This window comes from Acipenser ruthenus, chromosome 17 (genome assembly GCF_902713425.1).
Source record: "Acipenser ruthenus chromosome 17, fAciRut3.2 maternal haplotype, whole genome shotgun sequence".
Classification (NCBI taxonomy): Eukaryota; Metazoa; Chordata; class Actinopteri; order Acipenseriformes; family Acipenseridae; genus Acipenser; species Acipenser ruthenus.
Window position 1 is genome coordinate 32098756 of NC_081205.1, and position 23270 is coordinate 32122025.

General features: G+C 39.9%; 1 protein-coding gene across 6 annotated transcripts in view; it reads right to left on the minus strand.

Moving 5' to 3' along the window:
- Nucleotides 1-1821: 1821 nt before the first annotated feature.
- LOC117423478 (dynamin-like 120 kDa protein, mitochondrial) overlaps nt 1822-23270 on the minus strand; it is a 38675-nt gene continuing 17226 nt past the window's right edge. Inside the window, exons 20-31 of one of the 6 annotated variants that reach the window (XM_058990418.1) lie at nt 22939-23003; nt 22549-22629; nt 21455-21616; nt 20943-21095; nt 20548-20656; nt 20287-20366; nt 19955-20095; nt 19662-19778; nt 18865-18958; nt 18561-18671; nt 3083-3161; nt 1822-2608 (exon numbers count right to left, since the gene is read on the minus strand). In XM_058990418.1, coding sequence (XP_058846401.1) covers nt 3097-3161; nt 18561-18671; nt 18865-18958; nt 19662-19778; nt 19955-20095; nt 20287-20366; nt 20548-20656; nt 20943-21095; nt 21455-21616; nt 22549-22629; nt 22939-23003 — 1178 coding nt within the window. In that variant the 3' untranslated portion in view covers nt 1822-2608; nt 3083-3096. Of the gene's footprint in view, nt 2609-3082; nt 3162-5338; nt 6176-18560; nt 18672-18864; nt 18959-19661; nt 19779-19954; nt 20096-20286; nt 20367-20547; nt 20657-20942; nt 21096-21454; nt 21621-22548; nt 22630-22938; nt 23004-23270 lie in introns of those variants that run through there. The other 5 variants (XM_058990414.1, XM_058990417.1, XM_058990415.1 and 2 more) reach the window with 5 other exon arrangements.

The window sequence follows — 23270 nt, forward strand, 5'->3', positions numbered from 1 at the left end:
GCAGGGAAGGGCAAACAGTTTACCTTCTTTGGGATTGTAAATGAGCAGAATGAACAGCCTTGTCACCATTACAGAATTTATCCCATTAGTAGGTTTCCTGGGGGGGGGGGGGGTTATAAAATGCACCGGTTCTGCAGAAGTCGGGTCATTTGGAATGTGATCACAGAATTATTGCACATGTGCTAGCAAAACAAGACAAAAGTAAAACACAATGTAGGCATTTAGGAAAATGTGTAAAACAATCCTGTTTGGAAAAACATGTCATGTTCTATTGTAACGATGGATGTTCTTTTGCATGAAGTTTTAGAAACAATGCCAAGGGGCACCTGAGCAAACTGAACAGGAAAAATGACATTGAAATCCATCTTTCAATTGTGGAATCGCAGTACAAAATAGGGTTTTAAACATAATGCTTATTAATGATACAGGATCATGAGAGGAAATAGAGGGTGATTAGAATGTAAGTTTGCCATATGATAGATGGTGCGTTGATGTGGAAAACTTACTTTCTAAAATCACCCTGTATATATTAATATACTCCAGGTCTGAGTGTATAGTACATAAAGCAACATGAAGCAAAACACTTAAAACTGTCTCAATTTTCATGGAAAATGGCATTTTATTATTATTATTATTATTATTATTATTATTATTTCTTGTTTAAACTGTGTGTGTGTTTTTTTAAATACAATCAATCACATTCAATAAATACACAAACTTTGATGGGATAAGTCATGCAAGGTCAGAACTTAGACAAAAACAAAGGAATTCAAGAACTGAAATGAAATTTACAGAAATGACATATTCCATGATTAGACTTTCGATTTCCTAGGGGTTTCTGCTACCACTGATCCTCACGCTGAAGACAAAGTCTGGCCAATTGATTTAGAACTTAGAACTTAAAAAAAAAACACACACAACAACAAAATGATTTGAAGCCCATCTCAAGTTTTTAGCAGTGTGTGACTTTTTTTCAAATCAAATCAACCTTAATTTTGCAATGCAGGGGAGGACTCAGAAGGCCTTGTAGGACATCTCAAACAAGTTTAGCAAATCTGTGTTTTAGATGCATACACCTAGAAGAATAATAATAATGACCACACAAGTCTAGTCTAGTGCTTTGAACATCTGTATGGAGTGGTTTCAGGCCAGGTACTCTTCCAGGGTGGATTCGTTGCTGCTGCATTGTAGTTCTTGAGCAATATAAAGAAGACCGTTCACAATCGGCAGTCACATGTTCTATGGCAAAGCTCACCTTAAACACTGTGTGTGCAAGAGATTTAGCCCAGAAACACAAATGAAATGCTTCCTGTCTGCAGTGTTTTTTTTTTTTTTTTAAAGACTGCCAGTGTTCCTGGGCTGTGAGCACAGGTTTGTAAGAGAATCCAATGCTGCATTTAGGCTTGTTACTACAAAGGGAGATTCCGTTTGGCTACCCCCTCACCTGTACCAACTCGCCTAGACATCCCTCTCCTCCTCTCTCCTACAGCGCGGAATACACTGAGTGAAAACGAGAGGAGAACAAAAACAAGCAATGACGCAAACCCCAGACAGTGCCTTACACAACTCCTGCTAATAACATCGCTGCTCTGAGTGCACTGAGCAGGCGACTGTGCAGACTTACGGCACGCATGCCTATTTAATCTGCTCCACAGCAGAAGTGAGGCACCTCCATTTAACAGGCTTCACTCAAAAAACAGAAACCCCAACCCTCCCTCCCCCCTGATAAAACTAGATCTTACAGGTGAAGTGCAAACTCAGTGAGTGTAAGAATGTGGAAATTCCGCTGTACACATCAAGATCACGTACAGCTCTAACAACTGAAATTAATTCCCTTTATTTGTTTTGTAGAGAAACAGTGAGTTTAAACCAGTGAGATCCTCCAGATGTGTTTGAAGTGACGGCTTTACACGCGCACTTTTATCTCTAATAATATATACACACAGATACAAATTAAATAAGCATCATGGCTACTGGATTGCTCTGCTGCTTCTCAAAGTGCTCTATAGGAACTAGCTTATAGCAGCTGGAGGGTAATCATCCAGTTACATCTGCAGTGTGAAAAGAACATATACAACACTGTACAAATATACTGACCTAGGTTATCACACATTGCACTCCGTAATGACCCTGATCTTCCTATTGGAGCTAAACAAACAGCAGATCTAACAGGATGACAAACCTGCCCGGGAGGAGGCTGTCTCTAAACAGAGCGGTGCTTATCACAGAGTGTGTGCTTGTGAACGAGGACATCCTGCATCCTGCAACAGCCCCTCCTCTAAAAGCACACAGCAGTATGGATTTATGACGAGCAGTTTTGTGCTCTTGCGGAGGCTCTTCTTGGGGAAAGGGGAACACTGCACGCTAAACGACATCTTAGGTACTCAACTGGTTTCACCCTACTGTGAATTCCAGGACATTTCTACGTTTTTTAAAAGGGGTTACTTTGTATGCCAAGATAATTGGGCCATGAAATTAAAAGCATATGCAGTGAAAAGAAACAGAAAAAGAGAGGCAATATAATTTACAAAAACAGGAAAACGAGAGATGCTTTGTCTTCTTTGATCAGTGCATAATCAGCATGGGTCTGGAGCTGGACTCAATGGATCTGCAACAGAGAAGTGATTGGAAAAATTCAGGTGACTGGAAAAAAAAAAGGAATTCTAGTAATATTTAGAAAATGTAGTGTATGACAAAAGTCAATAACCTTTCTGCAGTGCATTAGTCCCCACATATACTGTATATTCTTAGTATCAAGCTCCAAACATCTGGATCAAGTTTTACACAGCGGCTGTTCTAAGTGGAGTGGAAACGCCAAAACTTATTGCTTATTTAGGGTGTTTTCAATTAATCTAAAGGTTCTTGGTTGCGTTTTTTATTTTTTATTTCTACTGTAATGCAAAGCTACAGGCATTGTTTTTTTTCCCTACAGTTTGAATAGGAAGTAATCCAAGATTGAGAGCTTTGAAAGTAATGTTTATCAAGCCAGTCCACTAAATACTGAAAAATACTATGCTATGCGATGCTACACTATTCAATAAGCCATGGCACAACACACAAGCCATTAGAAATGAAAGTGTACCTGTTAGACCAACTTTACTTCTCCTGGTGAAGGGCTTCAATAAATGCTTCAAGTTTCTCCTGAATTTCACGAACCTTTTCTACAAGACAAAAAAAGATAAATAGAAGCAATGGATCAATGTTTAGCTATTGTGTACAGAATGACCAAAAATCAGTAATAAGTGTGGTTGATCACATCACTGTGAAAACACACAATCCAGTACTTCTTCCCATGGAACAGTTTAGCAGCATCAATTTGCACAGGAATTACATAGGAACGTTTTAGAATGGAAGGTGAAAAAAACACTGACTGCTACTTCATCATAGTGAGTTTTCAAGCCAACACATATCTGTTTGCCCTTTTTTCCCCCCACTTTAGAGTCTGTTTGCAAAGCAACAAACGCAGTAGGCTGCTGTACTTACCCGTAACTAATGTTCAATGCAGGGGCAGTACAATAAAGTAATGGTCCTGTACTAAGGAGCAGTGGCAGAACAAGGATAGCTACGATGGGATGTACCACTATGTAAAACAGTGGCTTAGCATAGGTTGACATACCAGTTATATCACCAGTAAACACAGGTACCAGTATGCTACTGCATCAGGACAATATCTGTTCCAAATCCAACTTCAGAAGAACCTGTAGAGTACACTACCTGAAGCATGACCGCGCCTACGTGACCTGCGCCAGTATAAAAGCATGACATCATACAGAGGTTATGTACACATGTTCTGAACTTATCTCCCATGACGTCGCTTTTAAAGCTAATGCTGTAAACAGATATCTTGCTCCAAGACATTTTTCTTTCTAAAATAAAGAGCCGTCCACTTCTGTTATTCCTTTCCGACTTTAATCAGGTGTTGCAGTAGAAGCAGATGGCACACAGATCTACTGACTTTTAATACCTTAAAAAGGTGTACTTTGATGCTGTAAAGAGATATAATAATGAATGGATGGTGTAACGTTCCACTCAGTATGACAGAAAAGCAAAACAAAACTCAGAAGGCCACATCAAAGACTGGCCTGGCATGCTTTTATTAAGGATCAAGACCTTTTCTGAATGTACGTTGGATGTATATCCAGTACTCCTTAATTAAAAGGGGACTTGATATCTTGCTTGAATAAATGGCTTCATAATGACATCACCCGAATATGATTCCTGATAACTGAATCATTACATTACAATACAGACTTCAAAACGTATTCATAAAAACGTTTTTTTTTTCAGTTCAAGATGCCAATATGGGAATTCGCTTTTCCTGGAAATCTGTAATCTTGTATTCAGTTTTACAAAGTCTGTTTTTAGAAATAACAAAGTTTGATTTTTATAAAACTGTTATTTACTGTTATTCGTTATCAGTGGCCCAGAACAGTTTCAGGAATATCAAACTTGATTTTAGTCATAAAACACATTCTTTCACTCTTCATATATAATTGTTGCCAATCCCACACAGCATACCTTGCCTTTTTTGTCTCCATCCTCGCCTACTAAATGCTTCTAGTATGCCTCTGCTATGACCCTGGAGCTATATAAAACCTCAATGTTATGCTAACATGTTGCACAGGCAGAAATACAGTCCCTTTATTTGTGTTTTAAATTCCAAAACACACAGTCAAGGCTGCGAGCATGCTGTGTGAACAAAACTGAAGATCTATTCTTGTAACCCAAAAGGAACCCTCGAAGGAAAGCCAAGCTAGCTGCAAAAACATCTTCCTTTACTTCAGTGTCAGCGGATGCTATAAGCATCCCTGCTCCTTTGATGCTCTGTTTATGTATCAGTAAACAAAAGGACTCAAACAGATTACAACCTCTAAAAGTGCAGATGCTAAGCTGAAACCCAATAAGGTTCAGTTGAATTTATATGAGTTTAATTGATATTAAGTAATACTGTTGCTTTAAAGCTTAGGTTTCAATGCATCCAGTTTCCATACCTGTAAAGAATCTATACAATTTGAAACCTAGTACCTACACCACTCTTTGGAAAGATTTTAAATGCTGTACTATTAGGATCCGCTAACCCAAGCTGTTTACTTATTTATTTTTTAAACATGTTGAAATCATTTCGCACCAGCTTAAACAGTACTAGGGGATACAACACAGGTTTAATTAATGTACCTGAAAGAAAGAGTGTAAACCGCACACAACAGTTAATACTTTGAGCCAAAAAAAATTCACATACATATTTTTTTTTAATTACCAAAAAATAAATAAAAAGGTGCCTAATATATACCTACATGGTTTTAAGCAATCTGCATACAACTACAGGGTTATGATGTTTAGGAATGCCAGTACATCAGTCACAACCGTGTGTCAATTGGACTGCAGACTAACTGCAGCTATTAAACCCTCCTCTCCACAACTTGCCACTTGTAAAGATATTTCCAGACTCCTTTTTGCTTTAATGCAAGTGGTACTGGCAGGGGAAGGGATTAACTGCGCAGGTGCATTCGCCACAAACAGCATGCAAGTGGCACCATTTTAGGAGGTCCAGAAAGTCACAAATCTCCGATTTCAAAGTGCACAAATAAAACCACTGGACACTTTCGAACAAACGGCGTAATAAGATACTGTTGATGCCATGTCACCTCATTTTTAAGACAGTGGATACAGCATAATATAGACAAATAATCCCTATTATTATCATTATTTATGTTGGTGAAGTTTCATAACTTGCCTGCCTTGAAACACACAAAGACTGGCAGAGCTAGTTTCTGCACAGTACACTGCAAGCTCCTTAACCCACATTTCACATTTCACCTTTGCACCAAGGCACATCTTCTGAGGCATCAGAATTCCACTTCAGTTACAACATTTGACAAGAGCTCTAATGAGAAAACGGTTAAGAAAAGCTTGCCTAAACATGATAAATCACCAACCCTCTACCCCCATTTAGAGCCATTTCATTTTCTCTTAACTTGTGTCCATTCATTTATCAGAGGCTTCAACCGCTGATGCTCTTTATCTGGCAAATTATCATAGCTACTGAGACAGCAGTAAGAAGAAAGGAAGTCAGGCCTGCCGATGGAGATCTCAGCCAGGAAGACGGATGGGCACTTAGGAGCAGGGACTAAACCAGGCCTGCCAGGTGGGGTGCTTCTTATCATTTTATCATCCGCTGTAAAAGCAATCAAAACGTGGTCAAAGTCTTGCTGTTCTTCTTCTACATACATGATATCACATGTTTATACGAATGATCCCTTTCTGTACATGCAAAATGTTCTGGTCAAATCAAACAATATCCAAGAGGGTAAGCCCCACCATGCCATGTGGAGTAATGCTAGCCACACACACAGTGCTTCCATACATAACTCCACTTTTCTAGAAGTAAGCCACAGTGCACCAACAGTTCTACAAGAGTCTACATGCAGAGTTCTACTTTAGAGGAGTTCTGGAATTCCATGAAAACATGGCAGAGAAGCAGCAGCAGCATGTCTCTGTTTGCACCTTCAGCAGGATTGAACAGAGGATAAAATCACAAGGAAAACAAGGAAAGAAATTCCTTCGATTTTAAGTTCCATTCAGTTACTGCTGGAATGAAAACTATGTCTGCACATGGATGACGGCACACAAACATTTCAACTTGTTATTTTAATAAAAAAATTGGCAGATCAAGCATCACCTGCTTTCAGGGAACAGGTTGATAATTTAATTCTGTGTTTGACTTTTTAATACAAAAGCGATGCCATATTTCTGCCATTTTTCTTTTAGTTTCTGAGCTGCTGAGGCTTTTGAGTTATCTGTTGGGACAGAACGGCACCAGAATCTTATTATTCACACTGAATCTCTTAAACTAGCCTTACAGTTTAATTCATTTCCATTTGATGCTGGTCTGTCAAAAGACACTAAAAGATATTAACTTCAGCAGGACAGAGGAGACATGGAAGGGAGTAATGAATCACGAATACCGTATTAAAACAACCAATTATTTTTAAATTGCCATCTGTTGTAGTAAAAAAAAAAAAAAAAAAAGATGGGAAAGAAAAGGCTGAAACAAACCTCTCTTTATAAGCAGGAGACTGCACAACTGCAGAGACTCTACCTCCCAATACAAACCAGGATCCAAACTCCATTTAGCCACTGTTTACCTAAAAGATGAGCCGCTACACACATCAATTCATGATCCTCTCTTTATCTGGTCATGAATATTCCCATAATCCTCTGGCCTCTATGCCACACACCCTTTTCATGGACACTGCGCGGGACTGCTCCCATTCAGGACACCTCTGAATTCTCCCATTCAGGTCCCTTTCCCCTGATCTCCACATGAAATGGGATCTCTTTCGCTCGGATTTCCCTCGCATCACACATCCCCGGTACCACAGAGGCTGGTAAAGCCTATAATTGATCTGTAATTAGAGTCTGAAACACTTTAGATGAAGGAAACCCCTGCTGATAAAGGGAGAGCAGAGGTGTAAAACAAAAGTTCAGGACAACAGTCCTCTTGGGGGAGAAAAACAAAAACTGTAATCCATTCAATACAGAAAAGACCCCCTTTGATATACATCTAAGTGAAAAGGTCAATCTTTAAAATTATAGTCAGATTAAAAGGTGGCAACACACTCAGTTCAGGGATTTCAACAGCCTTTTGAAAATGTTGTATGCACTTCCATCAATTTACCTGGCAGTATGGGCATAATTAATTACTTTTTTTAATAATCTGTATTCCTAGAGTATGCACCACCGGCAAGAGAAATTGTACTGCAGAATAAGCTATGGTTCCACTGTATAAGGCAGCCTGGGAGGGAATACGCTGTGGTTCCACTGTATAAGGCAGCCTGGGAGGGAATACGCTGTGGTTCCACTGTATAAGGCATTCTGGGAGGGAATACGCTGTGGTTCCACTGTATAAGGCATTCCGGGAGGGATTAGCAGAGGTAATGCATTAAACATGATGCCAACACCACAACGCCAAGGCTGTGAAACAAGACAATAAAAAGACAGACCTCTTTTAAAAACATGCTGCAAAATCTGTGACTTTAACATATGCATTTCTTGAGAGCCTCAGGTCTAAACAAATCAAAAATGAATCTCAAAATACCTTTTTTTTTGGTGTGGTAGGATTACAAAGGCTCCGAATACACAATGCTGCAGTACTGATGCCTTGCTAGGAGACACCAGACGCATGACAGCAGGTTTCTATGCAAAATATAAAGTGCTACAGCATTTGTTAGTTTAGTGCAAGCCTAATAATAAAAAGACCACATAACTGAATGCATTTGTTATTTATTGCATAGTCAATATGGCCAACAGAATCCCTTTCTGCAATAAGGGCAAGTCACAACCTGGCAAATGTTGCTCAATTTATTTATAATATACTGTGGCAATTATACAATGCTAGCCTGGGCTAGGTCCCTGACACTTTGCCAGAATGCAAACTAATGAATGGATTCAATGAGACTAGACCACCAGTAGTGACCTCCTACTGTCTCTGTGCAAACAGTGACACAGTTAGTATCTTCTAGTGCCTGCTGACCCCTTTGTTTTCTGCAGCAGCAATTATTAGTTACTATAATCTTAAATATAAACTGTGTTACTTGGTTATTTCCAGGACAGAATTGTGCACAAGGCTAATGTAGCTAGCATATAATCAACCTTTTGAAAGAGCCCCACAAAGCTGCTTGAATATGCAGGTTTTAACAAGTCTTTGTTGGGGTGCAGTTTCAAGCTACCTTTATGGTTAAATGGTTTGTTGCTGCAATTACTAAATGTGACTGGGTTAGTTGCCAGGCTGCTATAGCCTGCTGTTGGTCTACTGTATCACTGTGTGAATAAGTCTAATACATAACAACGATAATAGTTTTGTTGCTGCATTGTTCACAGGGGACTTTGGTAAACAAACCTTTATTTACCCGGCCCACAACTGACTGGAAAGAGCTTCCATCACACAGTTCTGCTCCTGGACAGTTTCACATACATTGTGCATGATTGACCATGTTGTTCATTGGTGACATACCAAAAAACAAACACGTTTTATTTGTTCTCACCGACGCCAAACGGCATGCTTTAGTATGTATATATATGAATACACAAATGGGTTTCCAAGTAACATTTGTAATAACAGCCATTACGTATATTGTGTGTATTCGACTATCACAATAATGATTTCTTCCACTTCACTAGCTCCTGTCTTGCCAGCAGCAGATGTTACTCTTCAAAAGGTATGTATAATAAAGATTATTTTTTTAATACACACGTAAACTCTGACAGTGGCAAGTCTAACAGCTGTGCAAAACCGGGAGGGAAATACAAAGTCAGGCCATACAGTACAGAGCTCCCAGATTTACAGGGTCACGGTCCGACAGTAAAAACCTTGGAAGTGCCTGCATTGTTTTTCTACGTCCTCCCCTCCGTCACATGGCTTTCATTCCCACTGGACGCAGCTCACAGGAAAACTGAAAAGTTACTTTTCTCTCTGTGTCTTTTTTTTTTTTTAAAAGAAAAAGGAAAACCACCCAGTGTGTTGCCCTTTTAAGAGGCAGCACGTAGTGTGTTGCCCTTTTAAGAGGCAGCGCACCATTCATCACCAGCGATGACAGATATATACGAGCGGGGACCTCCCCTGGTTCCTTTAAGGCTTCGAAACAGATGGGGAGTGAATGGACAGTCGGTGGGTCAAGAAAACACCGGGGAGGTGGCTGTTTGTTTGCTGCAAGCGTGCTTCCCAGCCTCTGAAAGAGGGTCAAGACTGTAACCGCCTGGCCGGGAGCTGGAAAGGGCCTTTCTTCCAGCTGTTAAGACCAACGCTGTTTCCTAGTCTGCTGTCACAGAGCTATAAATATCGATTTGTCAAAGACACCACTGAAATGTGCTTGTAACATTAAGGATGCTGCACACCCCCGGTATGGGTTTACAAGAGCTATGGTGTTGTGTGTGTGAGAGAATGTGGGGGTGATGGGGGTAGTGTAGGGTCACGTCTAGCTTACCAAACCACAATCCTACAAAGCTAAGTCTAAGGAGCAGTCTGACTGGCAGTGCACAATGCTGGCTTTACTGTTTCGTTAATGTTTTATAATAAACACATATTTATGTCAGTGTTTTAGAAAAGTACTATAGCTCTTCGGTCACGTCCATGTCCTTGAAAAAGTTTCAATAAACTTTAGCGACCGCTTTCCAAGATATAGCCCTCAATAACAGTCAGCACCAGATGAGTAAAAAATAAAATACTGCAAAATGCTCCCTGTTTTACTTTTCATAATTAAAAAACAATGAATACAAGATTATGCTTTATTTCAGCAATAGCGTGGAACATTTTTTTTGAGGCTGCTGTGCTGCAAGATCAGAAGTGCAATGATTAATCAGTGCAAGGCAAAGAGCTGAATTGCTGCTCATTAATCTTTGGAGGAAGCCTGCTGCTTTCTAAAGCTTTGAAGACTACAAGGCCCCTGTGCTCTGGATATATCGCACTTTAGGCTGATGGGTTTGACATAAATTTTGCTTTGAGTTGCATTTTACTCTTTTACTAAGTATAGGACAGCTGTAAAATAATGCACAGAGAAACCAATATCTTTAAAACTAATATCTTTATCCAAATTACTTTAAAACTAATATTCACAACAAGAAATGTACTTTGCAAAAAAATAAGGACTACCACATATCCACAACCAGACTTTTCTATACTACAAACAGGGAGGTAAATACAAGTGACACGGAGCAGGAAAACCAACACATTCATTTATTTAAAAATGCTGTTAGATGCCTGCAAAACACAGAGAATTAGTTCATTGATGGAACTGGAAGCCACCGCCAACACCGTGCCTTGTTTTATTGCAAGGGACATCCAACGTCTGTTGATGAAGGTAAAACCCCCAAAACGTCCCTCCCCATATAATGCTTGTGTTCCACTCTCGCACACCCTTAGTGTCAGGAGATGTGGAAGCAGCAGCAGTCAGTAACGATCCCTGTGTGACCAACTTGTCAACAATACTTTTGATGAGCGAGGGGGAAGAACAGGGCTTAGCCAGCATGATAAACAGCGATGCACATTTAGCACAAAGCTTCACTATGGAGCGCAAAGCCCACAGCTCATGAACCCATCACACCGGCTCCCACATGTCCGCAGAGTAACAAGTAGAACACCCAGACGCCTGGCTTCAGTTGCTGCTCGAAAACCCAGGAGCCCATTAAGAGATTAATGGGCAGAAAATTAGCTTTTAGTCGTGCACAAATGTATCATTTGGCTGCTGTGTTGACGTGAGCCGGCTTTGAGGAATGCACCGGGCTTACTGCGGATCCATTTGAGGCTTGTCTCCGCTGCTTCCAGGCTCATAATCAATAACTGCGCTCCGCACTGCATGCCTTCTCCTGTGGGGATTTCTCCGCTACATAAACTGTTGACTGTCTTGTGGAATTTCAGCACCGGTGTCTTAAAGGCAACAGCTACCTTGACACAAACCAGCACCCCCCTTATCTATGAATCTGTATCAGAAACAGTGCACTAGAAGCTGTTAAAATGACAGCCTATAATATTGCCAGGGCTCACTAAAGCTTTTGCTGTAAACAGTTTACATGTGGACGGCACATACCTGTGATCTATGCATTTGCATTCACTTTAGGAGGTGACCCGAGCAGCTCATCATATTTTTTCCAGCTAATGTTTCCTAAAACAGAATGATCCAGAGTCTTGGCTGCACCCAAGCCTCTCTATAACAAGATCCATTCCTCGAAAGTGGACATGAAGCTGCTGGTTGGATACATTCCTGTTTTTCAAACATGCTGAAGACAGGGAATGGGGGCCACTATCAGGTACAGGAGGGACTGTCGTCAGTTGAGCCAGGCTCAGCCGACACACCTCTCTTGAAGGACCACCCCAACCATTAAATCACCCAATCAGAGATGGCCAATGGCACCTAGCTGTAGAGCTGCACAAAGTGACTATTCGATTAGGTGAGTCATTAGTGTTGATTGGGCTAATTAATCACTCCAAGTGAAACGAGTGAAGAGACAGCTACTTGATTTATGTGAACTGCTGCTTTTCTTAGACTGTGGAGAGCAGCAATCCACACAAGCAGTTGTTTCTTTACTTAGAACAGTAAATCAGCCCAATTAACACCAATGACCCTCACCTGTGGAGAGCTCAATCCGAATAATCGATTCGTGCAGCTCTACCGAGCCATTTCAAACCCCTGGGAGAGTGTACCTGTGAACTGAAACCAAGCATTAAAGAGGGGGAAGGTCCAGCATATTAATCTCACTGAGTCACCTGGGCACTGTACAGTAAATACAGTTTCTTAATGAAACAGAAAACAGTTCACCTGACATACTTGCAATTGCTTATTAATACTCTTGACAGCATATTGCGTTAGCTGAGCAGTTATTGTGGCACATGATCACTGTTCTGCCAATCCTTCCATGTGTTGTCCAGCTCATTCAAACACAGCAAGCCTCAAAATTCAGAAAGGAACAGTACACTACTAAAAGTAACAGAGTGTGGCATATACAGAACAATAATGGATTGCCTTGTAGCGTGTGTATAATGAGTCTGAATACTGTGAGGCTGTCCTCATTTTTTCCACACACAAGTGAGACAAACTGCTCTCCTCAGATTATCCTGATTGGAAAAGGAATACTGCGCTTTAACAAACTCATAGCCAGAGGTGCTGGCCATTCCTAAAGCACAGCAGATCAGAGTAGTCCTGTCCCATTCACCGACACCTGCACAGGTGGCATCCCCTCGGCTTGCTGTGCTGATAGACTGACCTGAGGGTCACGCTCTTACTCTTTTATATACACACATAGCAACATCGTCATCAAAGGCTCAGCTTTCTAGCTTGTTACACTAATGTTTTCCGATGGATTAAAAGGCTTTTTTTCCTTTCTTACAAACCACACAGAACTTCCAGAAAAACAGAAAAAGAATCCGGTGCTGAACATGTAACAACAGTCCCGTTAAGCGAGCACAATAGCCGCTGAGAAAAATGTCTCCTGCCTTCTAAAGCAATGGGCTCAGGGATCTTTCCTGTTCAGTCATGCCGTGTGGATAAAGCTCTGCACAGTAACATGATAATCTAAAGTCTACCTCTCAGATCTGTCTGTGACCCCCAGCCTCCATTCCTCAATAGAAAAACAACCACAGTAACACGATAATGTAAAAGGTCTACCTCCGAGATCTGTCTGTGTCCTCCCAGCCTCCATTATTCAACAATAGAAAAACAGCTTCATCTAAAGTATTTTCTGTCAATTCTTGGGATTTTATTTTACCCCTGAATCTGAAACTATTTGAGTTGTCTGAACTCAAGCAACAAAAACATATTTAAAAAAAAAAATAAATGAAAATAAAAATAACCAAAAATAAAAATCGAAATCCTCCTTCAGCTTCCACACTTGATTATATGCAGATAAAGGGTAAGGCACAGACTACTTGATGCATTTTATTAGAGACCAGTGTGATGTGTTAAAAACAGCTGATTCCCATTGCAGGGCAAACACACTGGGGGGACTGGAAGCAGCTCGTTCCAGCATAGAAAGGGTTAATAATTTACACATTCATTCATTAAAAAAAAAAAAAAAAAAAGCTAGCAGAGATGTAGCATCTCAGCGGCCACAGGCAAAATCAAGAGATCAAAATCCAGCAATGTATTAGCAGTAAAGAAAGAAGAAAAAGAAACATCAATGTTAGAATAAATGGATTATCTGTACAAAACAAAACACACATCCATGATATTCGAAGAAAGCTCATTTATTTTGTTTAATGGTGTATCTAGAAGTCTCCTCTCGAATGCCAGAATAACAACTGAAGCACGCTACACACTGCAGTCACATAAGTGCTAATTTCGGTGACACGGGCTGACCCGTCATTGCAGACTGCATAAATAAAACAATCGCAGACATGCAGGTACAAACAAACACACAGCCCACACCAAAGCACACATGCACTTCCTTCATGCAACGGCCAATGAAGATTTATTACACATGCACAGCAATTCCAAATGACTGCATGATGGATTATTATTCTTTGTCTCTCTAGTAATTTGGGTTCTGCAAGAGCTGACAAAGGGGCCCATCCAGCCTATTTAACTCTCGTTTTATCACAGGGAAATAAGAGGAGAGGAAAGGAAATGAAATGAAAGGAAAGAAAAGGGGCAAGTCTCAGCAAGTACAGAAATGTTTCTGGAAGCCGATGAGAAAACAGCCACCTGCTGCCAGGGTGATGTGGAGGCATCAAGCAGGATGGAAGAGTAAACAGAGGCAGGAGGGCTGGCGTGCTGCTGCAGATGCTTCATAATCCCACATCAAAAGAGGCAGCAAGCAGGGAACACATTGCCACCTTGTGCAGGAAGCCTGCACACACCCTCCCTGCCTAAGGTGGCAAGCCGAGAAACTCCTCTGCTTTGTAAGGGCCTCAAGGAAAACGCTTTTGAGTTATTTATTTAAAAAAAGGAAATTTAAAAAAAAAATCAGCCCAGTCGAAAATTAAAGAGACAGCTTTCTGTGTTTGTTTGTTTATGTCGGCAAAGTTTACAGGTGATAAAAGGCCACTATGATCACAGGTTCACTTTTTAAACTCTATGTTTACTGCTGTACTAAATTAGTTTAAAAGAAAAAAATGTTCTTCTAATTTGGTGGTCCTAATAATAACTTCTGTTATTTGAAGTCCAAAAAAAAAGATTCATAAACTTATAAGAAACTAGCGGTATCTTTTGATGCAATTCACCAGAATTATTATTAGGATGAAAAGTTCTAATAGTATCTGTGACAGCTCTTCATAATGAAAAGAGGGAAGCACCAGACTACAGGGGGAGAAGGGGGGGTTTAACCACAATAACCCACGCTACCAACACCAAGCTAATTGTATCATATACAGTTAAACACTAGGATTAGATATCAAGCCCCTCTTAATGCTTAATCGTTTTTCTTGAAGCCTGCTTCTTTCCAATATCAATAGTCAGTGTGTGTGTATTTTATGTGGGGTAGCAACCACTGCATATACACTTAGCCATAGCCATGCCTAGACATGCCTTCTTTATCAAATGCAGCAGGGAAAAAGCCTGCTCAGGAGGTCACTGGTAAATTTCAACACTGATGGACAATGGGCCCCCACAATGGGTTATTTATTACCACTTGGTAGGTTGCGTATACAACAACTAACTGCACTGCTGCATGAGAGCGAGCAAAAGGGTGAAAGGACACATGAAAATACAAATACTGAACAGCATTTTACTACAGGTTTTTAGGTCAAAAGTCCTATTTTAATGATGATTTTGCATTCATTTTCTATTCACTATTTTGCATAGTAATTCAATTCTGTAATTAATTGTAGACTGTAATTCAGCACCAAGTGTAAAAATCTGTGCCAAATGCAAAAATAAATACAAAAGTAAAATAAAAAAAGATGAGTATATAAATGTTAAATCAAGTCTACTTTTTCACTGAAAATGTACAGGATGGTTTAAAAACTTTATGCAGCTCTGTTGTGACAAAACCATTACAATAACAATGTGTGCCTTTTTTTTTTCTTCAAAACTTAAAAGAAAAGGTTTTTGATACCTTGATTAAAACACAAATCAGCCTAACATATGAAATCCATTTTAAACTACTAAGTGACATGCAATGCAGAAGTTTTTGTTTTGTTTTGCTTCATGATTGTGGAAAGAAATGTTACAGACATTTAGATGTGTTTACACTGAAGCGATGCTCTCTGGCTCTCTCTCTGCTGTAATCAGTGTAATAAAGGACTCACGCAGAGGCACAAGTCCAGGCATGCACACTGTACTGACAAAGACTAATGAATTTATAACCAGTTCAATGCAAGCACCACGATTTAGAATCTACCTGCATTACCCTTCTCCACTTGTACAAAACTGCAATTCAGACACTAGATGGGTCAGGTAATCTTTGATAGGGCAAACTAATTTGTTTCCATGCTGCACAAAAAGATAATTAAAGACCTTGACATTCCTAGAATTCAATGCATGTTCTGATTTTTATTTATGTGATGGAAGCAGAGTTTGATAAATTGAAATACGGAAAACTTTGACTCAATGTTTAAGTACATATACACTGTAAACGTATAAACTAATACACACTTCACAAATTCCTTTTAAAGAAAGCAAAAACATATTTATATTGTACTATTAAAACATCCAAATGGAAGACTTTTTAAATCACCTCCTACACTAGAAAACATTATTGTAAATCTTAAATGAGACAATCCAAAAAGTCCAAGACAACACTGCCCTCTGCTGTTCAGGGACAGTAACGCATGAGGGGTGTAGATCTTACTTTATTATTATTATTATTTATTTCTTAGCAGACGCCCTTATCCAGGGCGACTTACAATTGTTACAAGATATCACATTATACATTATTTTACATTATACAGATATCACATTATTTTACATACAATTACCCATTTATACAGTTGGGTTTTTACTGGAGCAATCTAGGTAAAGTACCTTGCTCAAGAGTACAACAGCAGTGTCTCCCACTGGGGATTGAACCCACAACCCTCCGGTCAAGAGTCCAGAGCCCTAACCACTACTCCACACTGCTTACTTGACTGTTAAAGGTGACCCTGACACCCAGCTTTGTGTCTGACATTTTGCAGTTTGGTTGAAAGCCACAGTGTGCCACAACAAAGTCTTTTAATTCTGAGCTGGTGTGACTTATGATACCATCAGCCTAACATGAAATTAATTTCATACTACAAAGTGACAAGCAATGCAAACGTTTTTTTGTTCGGTTTAATTTTTGAGGAAAAAAAATGTTTTAAGCGACAATTTGGTTGCAAGCCGCAATTTGCCACAACAATCAGCACGTTTACATGAAATCAAGTTTTCAGAAAACGAATGTATTCGAAAAACTGAAATCAGAAAATTAGTTTTCTGACAAATGAAACTTTTCTGTGTTTACATGACTCGGAATAGATAATCCAATTACACTGGAAAACGCAGAGCACTTGCAGCTGACACCCTGGGATCCTTCAAGAAGCTGCTTGATGAGATTCTGGGATGAATGAGCTACTAACAACCAAACGAGCAAGATGGGCTGAATGGCCTCCTCTCGTTTGTAAACTTTCTTATGTTCTTATGTTCTTATACGCAGTAGCGACTAGGATGGGAACAGACAGGGCTCGGTACAGTCTGCAATAAGACTGAGGCACGAATTATCAGGTGTTTTAGATTTAGCGAAGTTGCAAATTCTTATGCTGTACTCAACAGATTAGTATCCTGTAAATCCCTCTTGTTCTACTTCCCCAGTGTGTGCAAACTGTCCACTCCTTACAACAGCTCATCCGCTTCTTCATATAAGCTACTGTACCTGACGATGGTCCTGTAAATTCTCAATGCATTTTACCCAGCTAGAATTCATTTGCTGCACCAACAGTATAGGCAAGTTCTGTGTGAACAACTAGAGTTACTTTATTTAAATGAATAATATAACTTTATCCATAACTAAACAAATGGATCTGTGTAAATTGATCAGCAGGGACCCCAGGTTTAAAAAAAATATACAGCCTTGCTGCATGAAGTACAAAACAGCACATTACCATTGCCGTGAAATTTGTGCCTGCCAAACCCGTTGACCAGATCGCTAGGGGTGATTTTTATTGTTTTCAGCATCTTTGAACAGCTCTGAATACTGAAGTAAACGGAACTTCAATACCGGAAGCAGTTTTATTAGATAGGTCTGTTTACATAAATTTAAAGCAAAGTTGCCTGTGTTAATGTTTATATATGATGCCTGTATTGATTTGGTTATTATCAAACAAACAAAGAAAAAGCTGTGCATGTTTTTTGACCCTCCCCAAGTATAAAACTAAAAAATCTCCAAAAACATAGAAAATCCACGTTTTCCCGCAGCAAATAGATTCCTAGGATCCCTGCTAATCTGAAAGCCTTCTATAATTCTTTTTTTGATTTTTTTTTCAGATAAATACAACACATATTAAAAAAGCATCCCTTGGTCTATATAGTATAATATAATCCAGAATCATTAAGCAGTTCCCATAATGTGCCACCAGCCTCCTTTTTATTACCACCCTTACACAAGACGGCATTCTAGAATTTGCCAAGCAAAACTGATAAAAAAAAAAAAAAAGTTAACATGCTTTCCTTTCTCCTCGTCTTGAGCTTGTTTTGTTCATCGTTTTACGATCAATCTATTAAGATGTTGGGCTGAAATATTTTGCAAAAAGTACTACTGTCCCCACGATTTTGATCTATGGACATTGAAATAAGAATGTAACCAAACAAAACTTGCTCTCCCAACTCCCATTGTTCATTGCTGCTGAGTTTTTTTTTCTGCTAGAAATATGGATCTAGTTGCTTTGCTTTAATAATCCCATGCGCAGGAACAATGTCAAAATTTGCACATGAGCAGAACACTATGAGAATACGTTTTCTGAAAGTGTGTTTACATGACTTAAATGTTAAATATCGGTATTGTTTTTTTCATGTAAACGTCTCTAAGCTTAGAATTCTCTAAGCTTAGAATTCCTAGCTAACAGTGTAAAGGAGAGAGACCTAAGAAAGGCCAGGGTTCAAACAGCAGTCTGTACTCACTGAGATCCTCTGCTAGCTGCACTCTCCTTCCAGTTATCAGATGGACCTTCTTATCGTTGTCTTCTCCAAAGTCCTCCAACACCTCTTTTACGTTCTTCTCAAGACGACGGACTGCAAAATGGGGAGGGGGGGTGATGAGGGCAGAAGAGAGATAATGACAGCTATGTACTGTACCCTTTATTAACACATTCATCTAAACCCTGGGCTAGTTCATTGTTTAAGGTGTAAAACCCAAAACCCCACTTTACTATATATATAAAAAGTTTCCATCTGCTGCTGTAAAAGGAAGCCTTTTAGACAGTACCTTCAGTGTTTGTGAGCTGCTGCCTGAGTGTGTTTGCTGTAATTCCAAGCATTCTCTGGATCCGCCAGAACAGGACCACATCATTACACTCCAGCTGCAGCAAATGCAGAAAAACACTTAGTGTTTTGGGTTGGCAAGGGTTTCAAAGCCTCAAAAACAACACATCACAATCTTGAGAATCTGTAGCACACAATCTTGAAAAATCATACGCATTTCTCCTTAAATTTGCTTTTAACTTGTTTCCATTGGGGATTTTTATATATATATTTTTCTCTGACAGGTTGTAATTATTTTTTGTCGTGGTGAAAGAGAGTTTCTCCAGATTGCACTCTCCGAGAATGCCTCATGCTTGTTCTAGCCTGTCCTGAAGAAGAGACCACCCTCCTGGCTTCTGGATGGGGAGAGAGATGTTCTGTCTCCATGCCCACATACTCTAGGAACTTAACTGTGTAAAATAATGGGTGTTAAATCTGCCTGCAATTCCACCTTTGGAACCGAGACAATCCAAAGACATTATCATGACGTCAATTTTTTAGGCAATGAGAAACTCATGCAGTTAACACGCTAGATAATCAATTGTAATAACAAGATGTTAACAAAAGGCAAGGGGGTAGGGGGTGGCGTATTTGTGATACCATAAATGGAAAAATGGATACTGGAGTGCACCACTTGAAGCTAAAGTATGAGGTCATTACAGTGAGACCATCTAACGGTAGGATAATGAACGTTTTGAACCTGACCAGCCACGGTGAAAGCTTCACACAAAACAACAGTGATCAATAATGAAAGTGACCCACCTCGGAGTCTACAAAGTGCCGCTGGTAGTAGTAGAAGCCCCTCCTGCAGAGGTTGCAGTGAGACAGTGCTGTCCTCAGGAACTGCCGCCGGTAAAGCTGGTGCCACGTATCTTTAATCTGGCAAATACAAGGTATCAAATGGTGCATTAGGTAGATCAATAACAGGATAAATACTATGTAAGCATGTGTATAAACATGCAGCCAATTTGTTTCAATCCTCAGCAGATTGAGGACTCTTCAAATGAAGCACACGTTTCTTTTATATGCCAGACCAGGGTTAAACCAGCACTCACCAAAGCAGGGTCCACTTCCACCCCTCGGGCTTCCAGATTTTTTCTCACTGTTGTGACCTCATCGTTGGCCAGATAAGCTGTGTGATCCTCGTTGACCTTCAATAGCCTCTCCAGTTCGTTTCTGGTTTCGTTACGAATGTGCTGGAAGTAAAAAGGCATTTATTTAATATAAATGGGAACAGATCCTTGGATATGACATGGAGGTCTGTGTGGCTGTCTATTGTGATGCCACAGCATGCGACGTACACTTAACCTTAATAATAATCATAATCATAATGAAATTTGATTTGAAATGCACTGAGAAATGTATTGTACATTATATCAGTAATGACCTGTTCTGGGGAGCGTTTCATCCAGTACATCCACCTCTGTTTCCAGTCTGGACCCACCATGTCACTGATAACGGATTCAGCTGCAAAAGATAATAATAAAAAAACAAACATGACCTGTAACACTCCCTTTTTATCCAGTTTCCTCTCATTTACGTGCTGAAATTACACTTTCATTTACAGGTCACTAGCCACTCCCATTCAGACGCTGTTAACTAAACAATGCACTTCCTCATGGTCTGAAACCAGTTATCTGAAACATACTGTCGTTAAGTCGGGTCTGCAGAGTCTCCTCCATGAACTGAATCGCTGCATCCCACTGGGGTTTATCTGATATGGACCGGTCTTCTAAAGCATTGTGCTGGATAACTCTCTGCAAAGAAAATACACAAAGTCACTAAAACTGTTTAAATAAGATAGCCTCAGGGAAGTGTCCTGGGAAAGAAAAGCATCATTAAGCAGATTTCTCAGAACACTTTGGCTTCACAAGCCATTGTAATAATACAAACACAAATACAAATCAGTAACTTCACTACAAAGCATCCACATTGCCAACTTCCCTACCTAAAAAGGAAGACTTCAGACCACCACCCCAAGGACAGTTATAATGGTGACCTGTAACAAGCCCCTGAAGGGATTCCTGTCAGCAGATACTTTACCAAGCTGTCCTCTGCCCTCTCGTTCCACTTGTGTCGTTTTATACTCTCGTCTTTGACGGCCTCTTTCAGTTTGTCGAAGATGTCGTCCTGGTCTTTGCCTTTGTACTCCGACATGAAGCGGCCAAACTCTTCCTGCAGCGTCTCCCAGGCTACCTGGATCGAGAAGGGGTTCAACACGGTGAAAATGCACTGGCATATGCAGACAGACCTATTGTACGCATAGCTGAGCCCTAATCTGAATAGTTTTTGCAACTTCTACTTCAAGTATAGTATTCCCCAACTGCGGTTGATCAGCCCATGCATTATTTCAAAACCGCAATCTTTAGGCAGCGTGCTTTAGAAGTGTTTATAATGCATAGTGAAAAAGCATGGTGATCCCAGGGTAGTTCAAATAAATAATTGCTAGAGAAAGCAGACCATTATGCACACACACAACTGCTGCAAGTAGACTGGACTGTTTTTCGTTTTGTTTCAGTACTGAAGCAGACATGCTAAATGAACCTTGTTTTTACCTCCAGTGCTTTGTGTGGCAGCTGCTTGTCAGTCCACTGCTTCAGTCTGATGTCCACTGTGGTGTTGAAGGTCCCTGAATTCATGGTCTGAGCTGCAGGGAGATAGATGTTTTCTATCACATGCGTGGAAACTCTCTCCCACAGCTTCTTCTGGAGAATATCCTCCCTAAGATTTAAAACAATACCAATTTATTAGAGGCAGAGACAATACTACAAGTACAACACTTTATAATAGAGAAGCATTTTCTCTGCTCATACATTTGGGAAGAACTTTGTGCCCAAAGTTCAAGGTATTTTACATATATATATAAAAATGCAGTACAGTATAAAACGCTGTCTCTTCTCAATTCTACCAGGACCCATTTATCACAGTCTGATGCTCATATTTCATTGCTGCAGGCTAGCATGTTCTGCCCCCTCGTGTCAACATACACATCTCCTAAACAACCAACTAACAGAGCCACCCAGACCAGGCACGCATACAATAGCTTGTATTGTGCAATTCATCATCCCATTGATCAGGCTGAATTGATAAATCTCTTTCTAATCCACTTAACTATTAACAGGATTCAAGGATTAACACATTTTATATATACAGTTATCATCATCTATCAGATTTTAATCTCAAGTATATAAATTTAAAAAAATGTAATCGTGAAACAACCAGTATTCTTCTTTAAAACTGTATTAAATAATATTAGACCTAACTCTAGTCATGTTTTCTTGAACCCACCGACTGTTCTCCAATGAAATGTGCGTTAAGCATACTGAATGCACTGCTGTTTCGTGTTAGACAATAAAATCAGTTTTCTTACCTAAATGTAGTTTATTTTAGATATTACCTGGTTAGAGAATATAAAATGTGTTGTGATTTTTTTTTTTTCTTCTTTTCTGCTTGAATAATATACATGTCAACAAAACTGCTGATCAGAAATTCTGGAAGACGCAGTGCTGCCAATCTTCATAACGCAGTCCTGCTCAATTACCGATCATGTGTGCTTGGTGTGGATGCTCGATATGTTTCGACAGCACTTGCATGCCATCGCCTTCTGTTACCTGACATACACTCTTTTTCCAATACAAAATGATAGTACTTGCCAGTGTTTTGGTGTAACTTGACTCAAGCTGATCACTTCATCCAAGATTTCATTCTTGGCCTTTTCAAAGAGCTCATTCTAAACAGTAGAAGGAAAAGAAAGAGTAGGGCTATGAAAGTCCACAACTCATAAAACAGTGATAGAGCTCTCTGCTTGCATTCCAAGTATTTTATTGAACCGTTTTCTATTTATGTTTTTAAAATAAACGCTATTTGAGTGGAATGACAAACAAAAACATGTATATGGTGTAGAATATGCCTCTTAATGGAAAAGTCAATGATCGGGTGACGTGTGAAACAAAGAGGGGCTTTTCCACTGAGCTTTCCAGTGTTTCCAGGTATCAACGTCTTTTACACGTTGTATTGACTTAGAATCTGAAGGTTTTACCCTATCGAGCTCTCTCAGTCGAGGGTAATTATTCTTCCACTCCGTCTCGAGGTTGAAGCGCGAGGCTGGAAAACAACAAGTATACACCTCACAGTTAGCACGGCTGGGGCTGGATTCTTCTACAGAAACACACACATTTACCAGCCCGGCCAGATTACAGGGTCCTGCCCGGGCACTAATAAAAAATGGAACCTAGGTTCAATGCTGTGTGAAGTCAGTGCGGCAGCTGAGCGCGTGAATACAATAAAAACAAAAGGAACGGCAGACTCTGATCAATACTGCCTGAATGATTCGGTGTGATGCCGCTCTCGCTGTGCCACCCAATCCCCTTA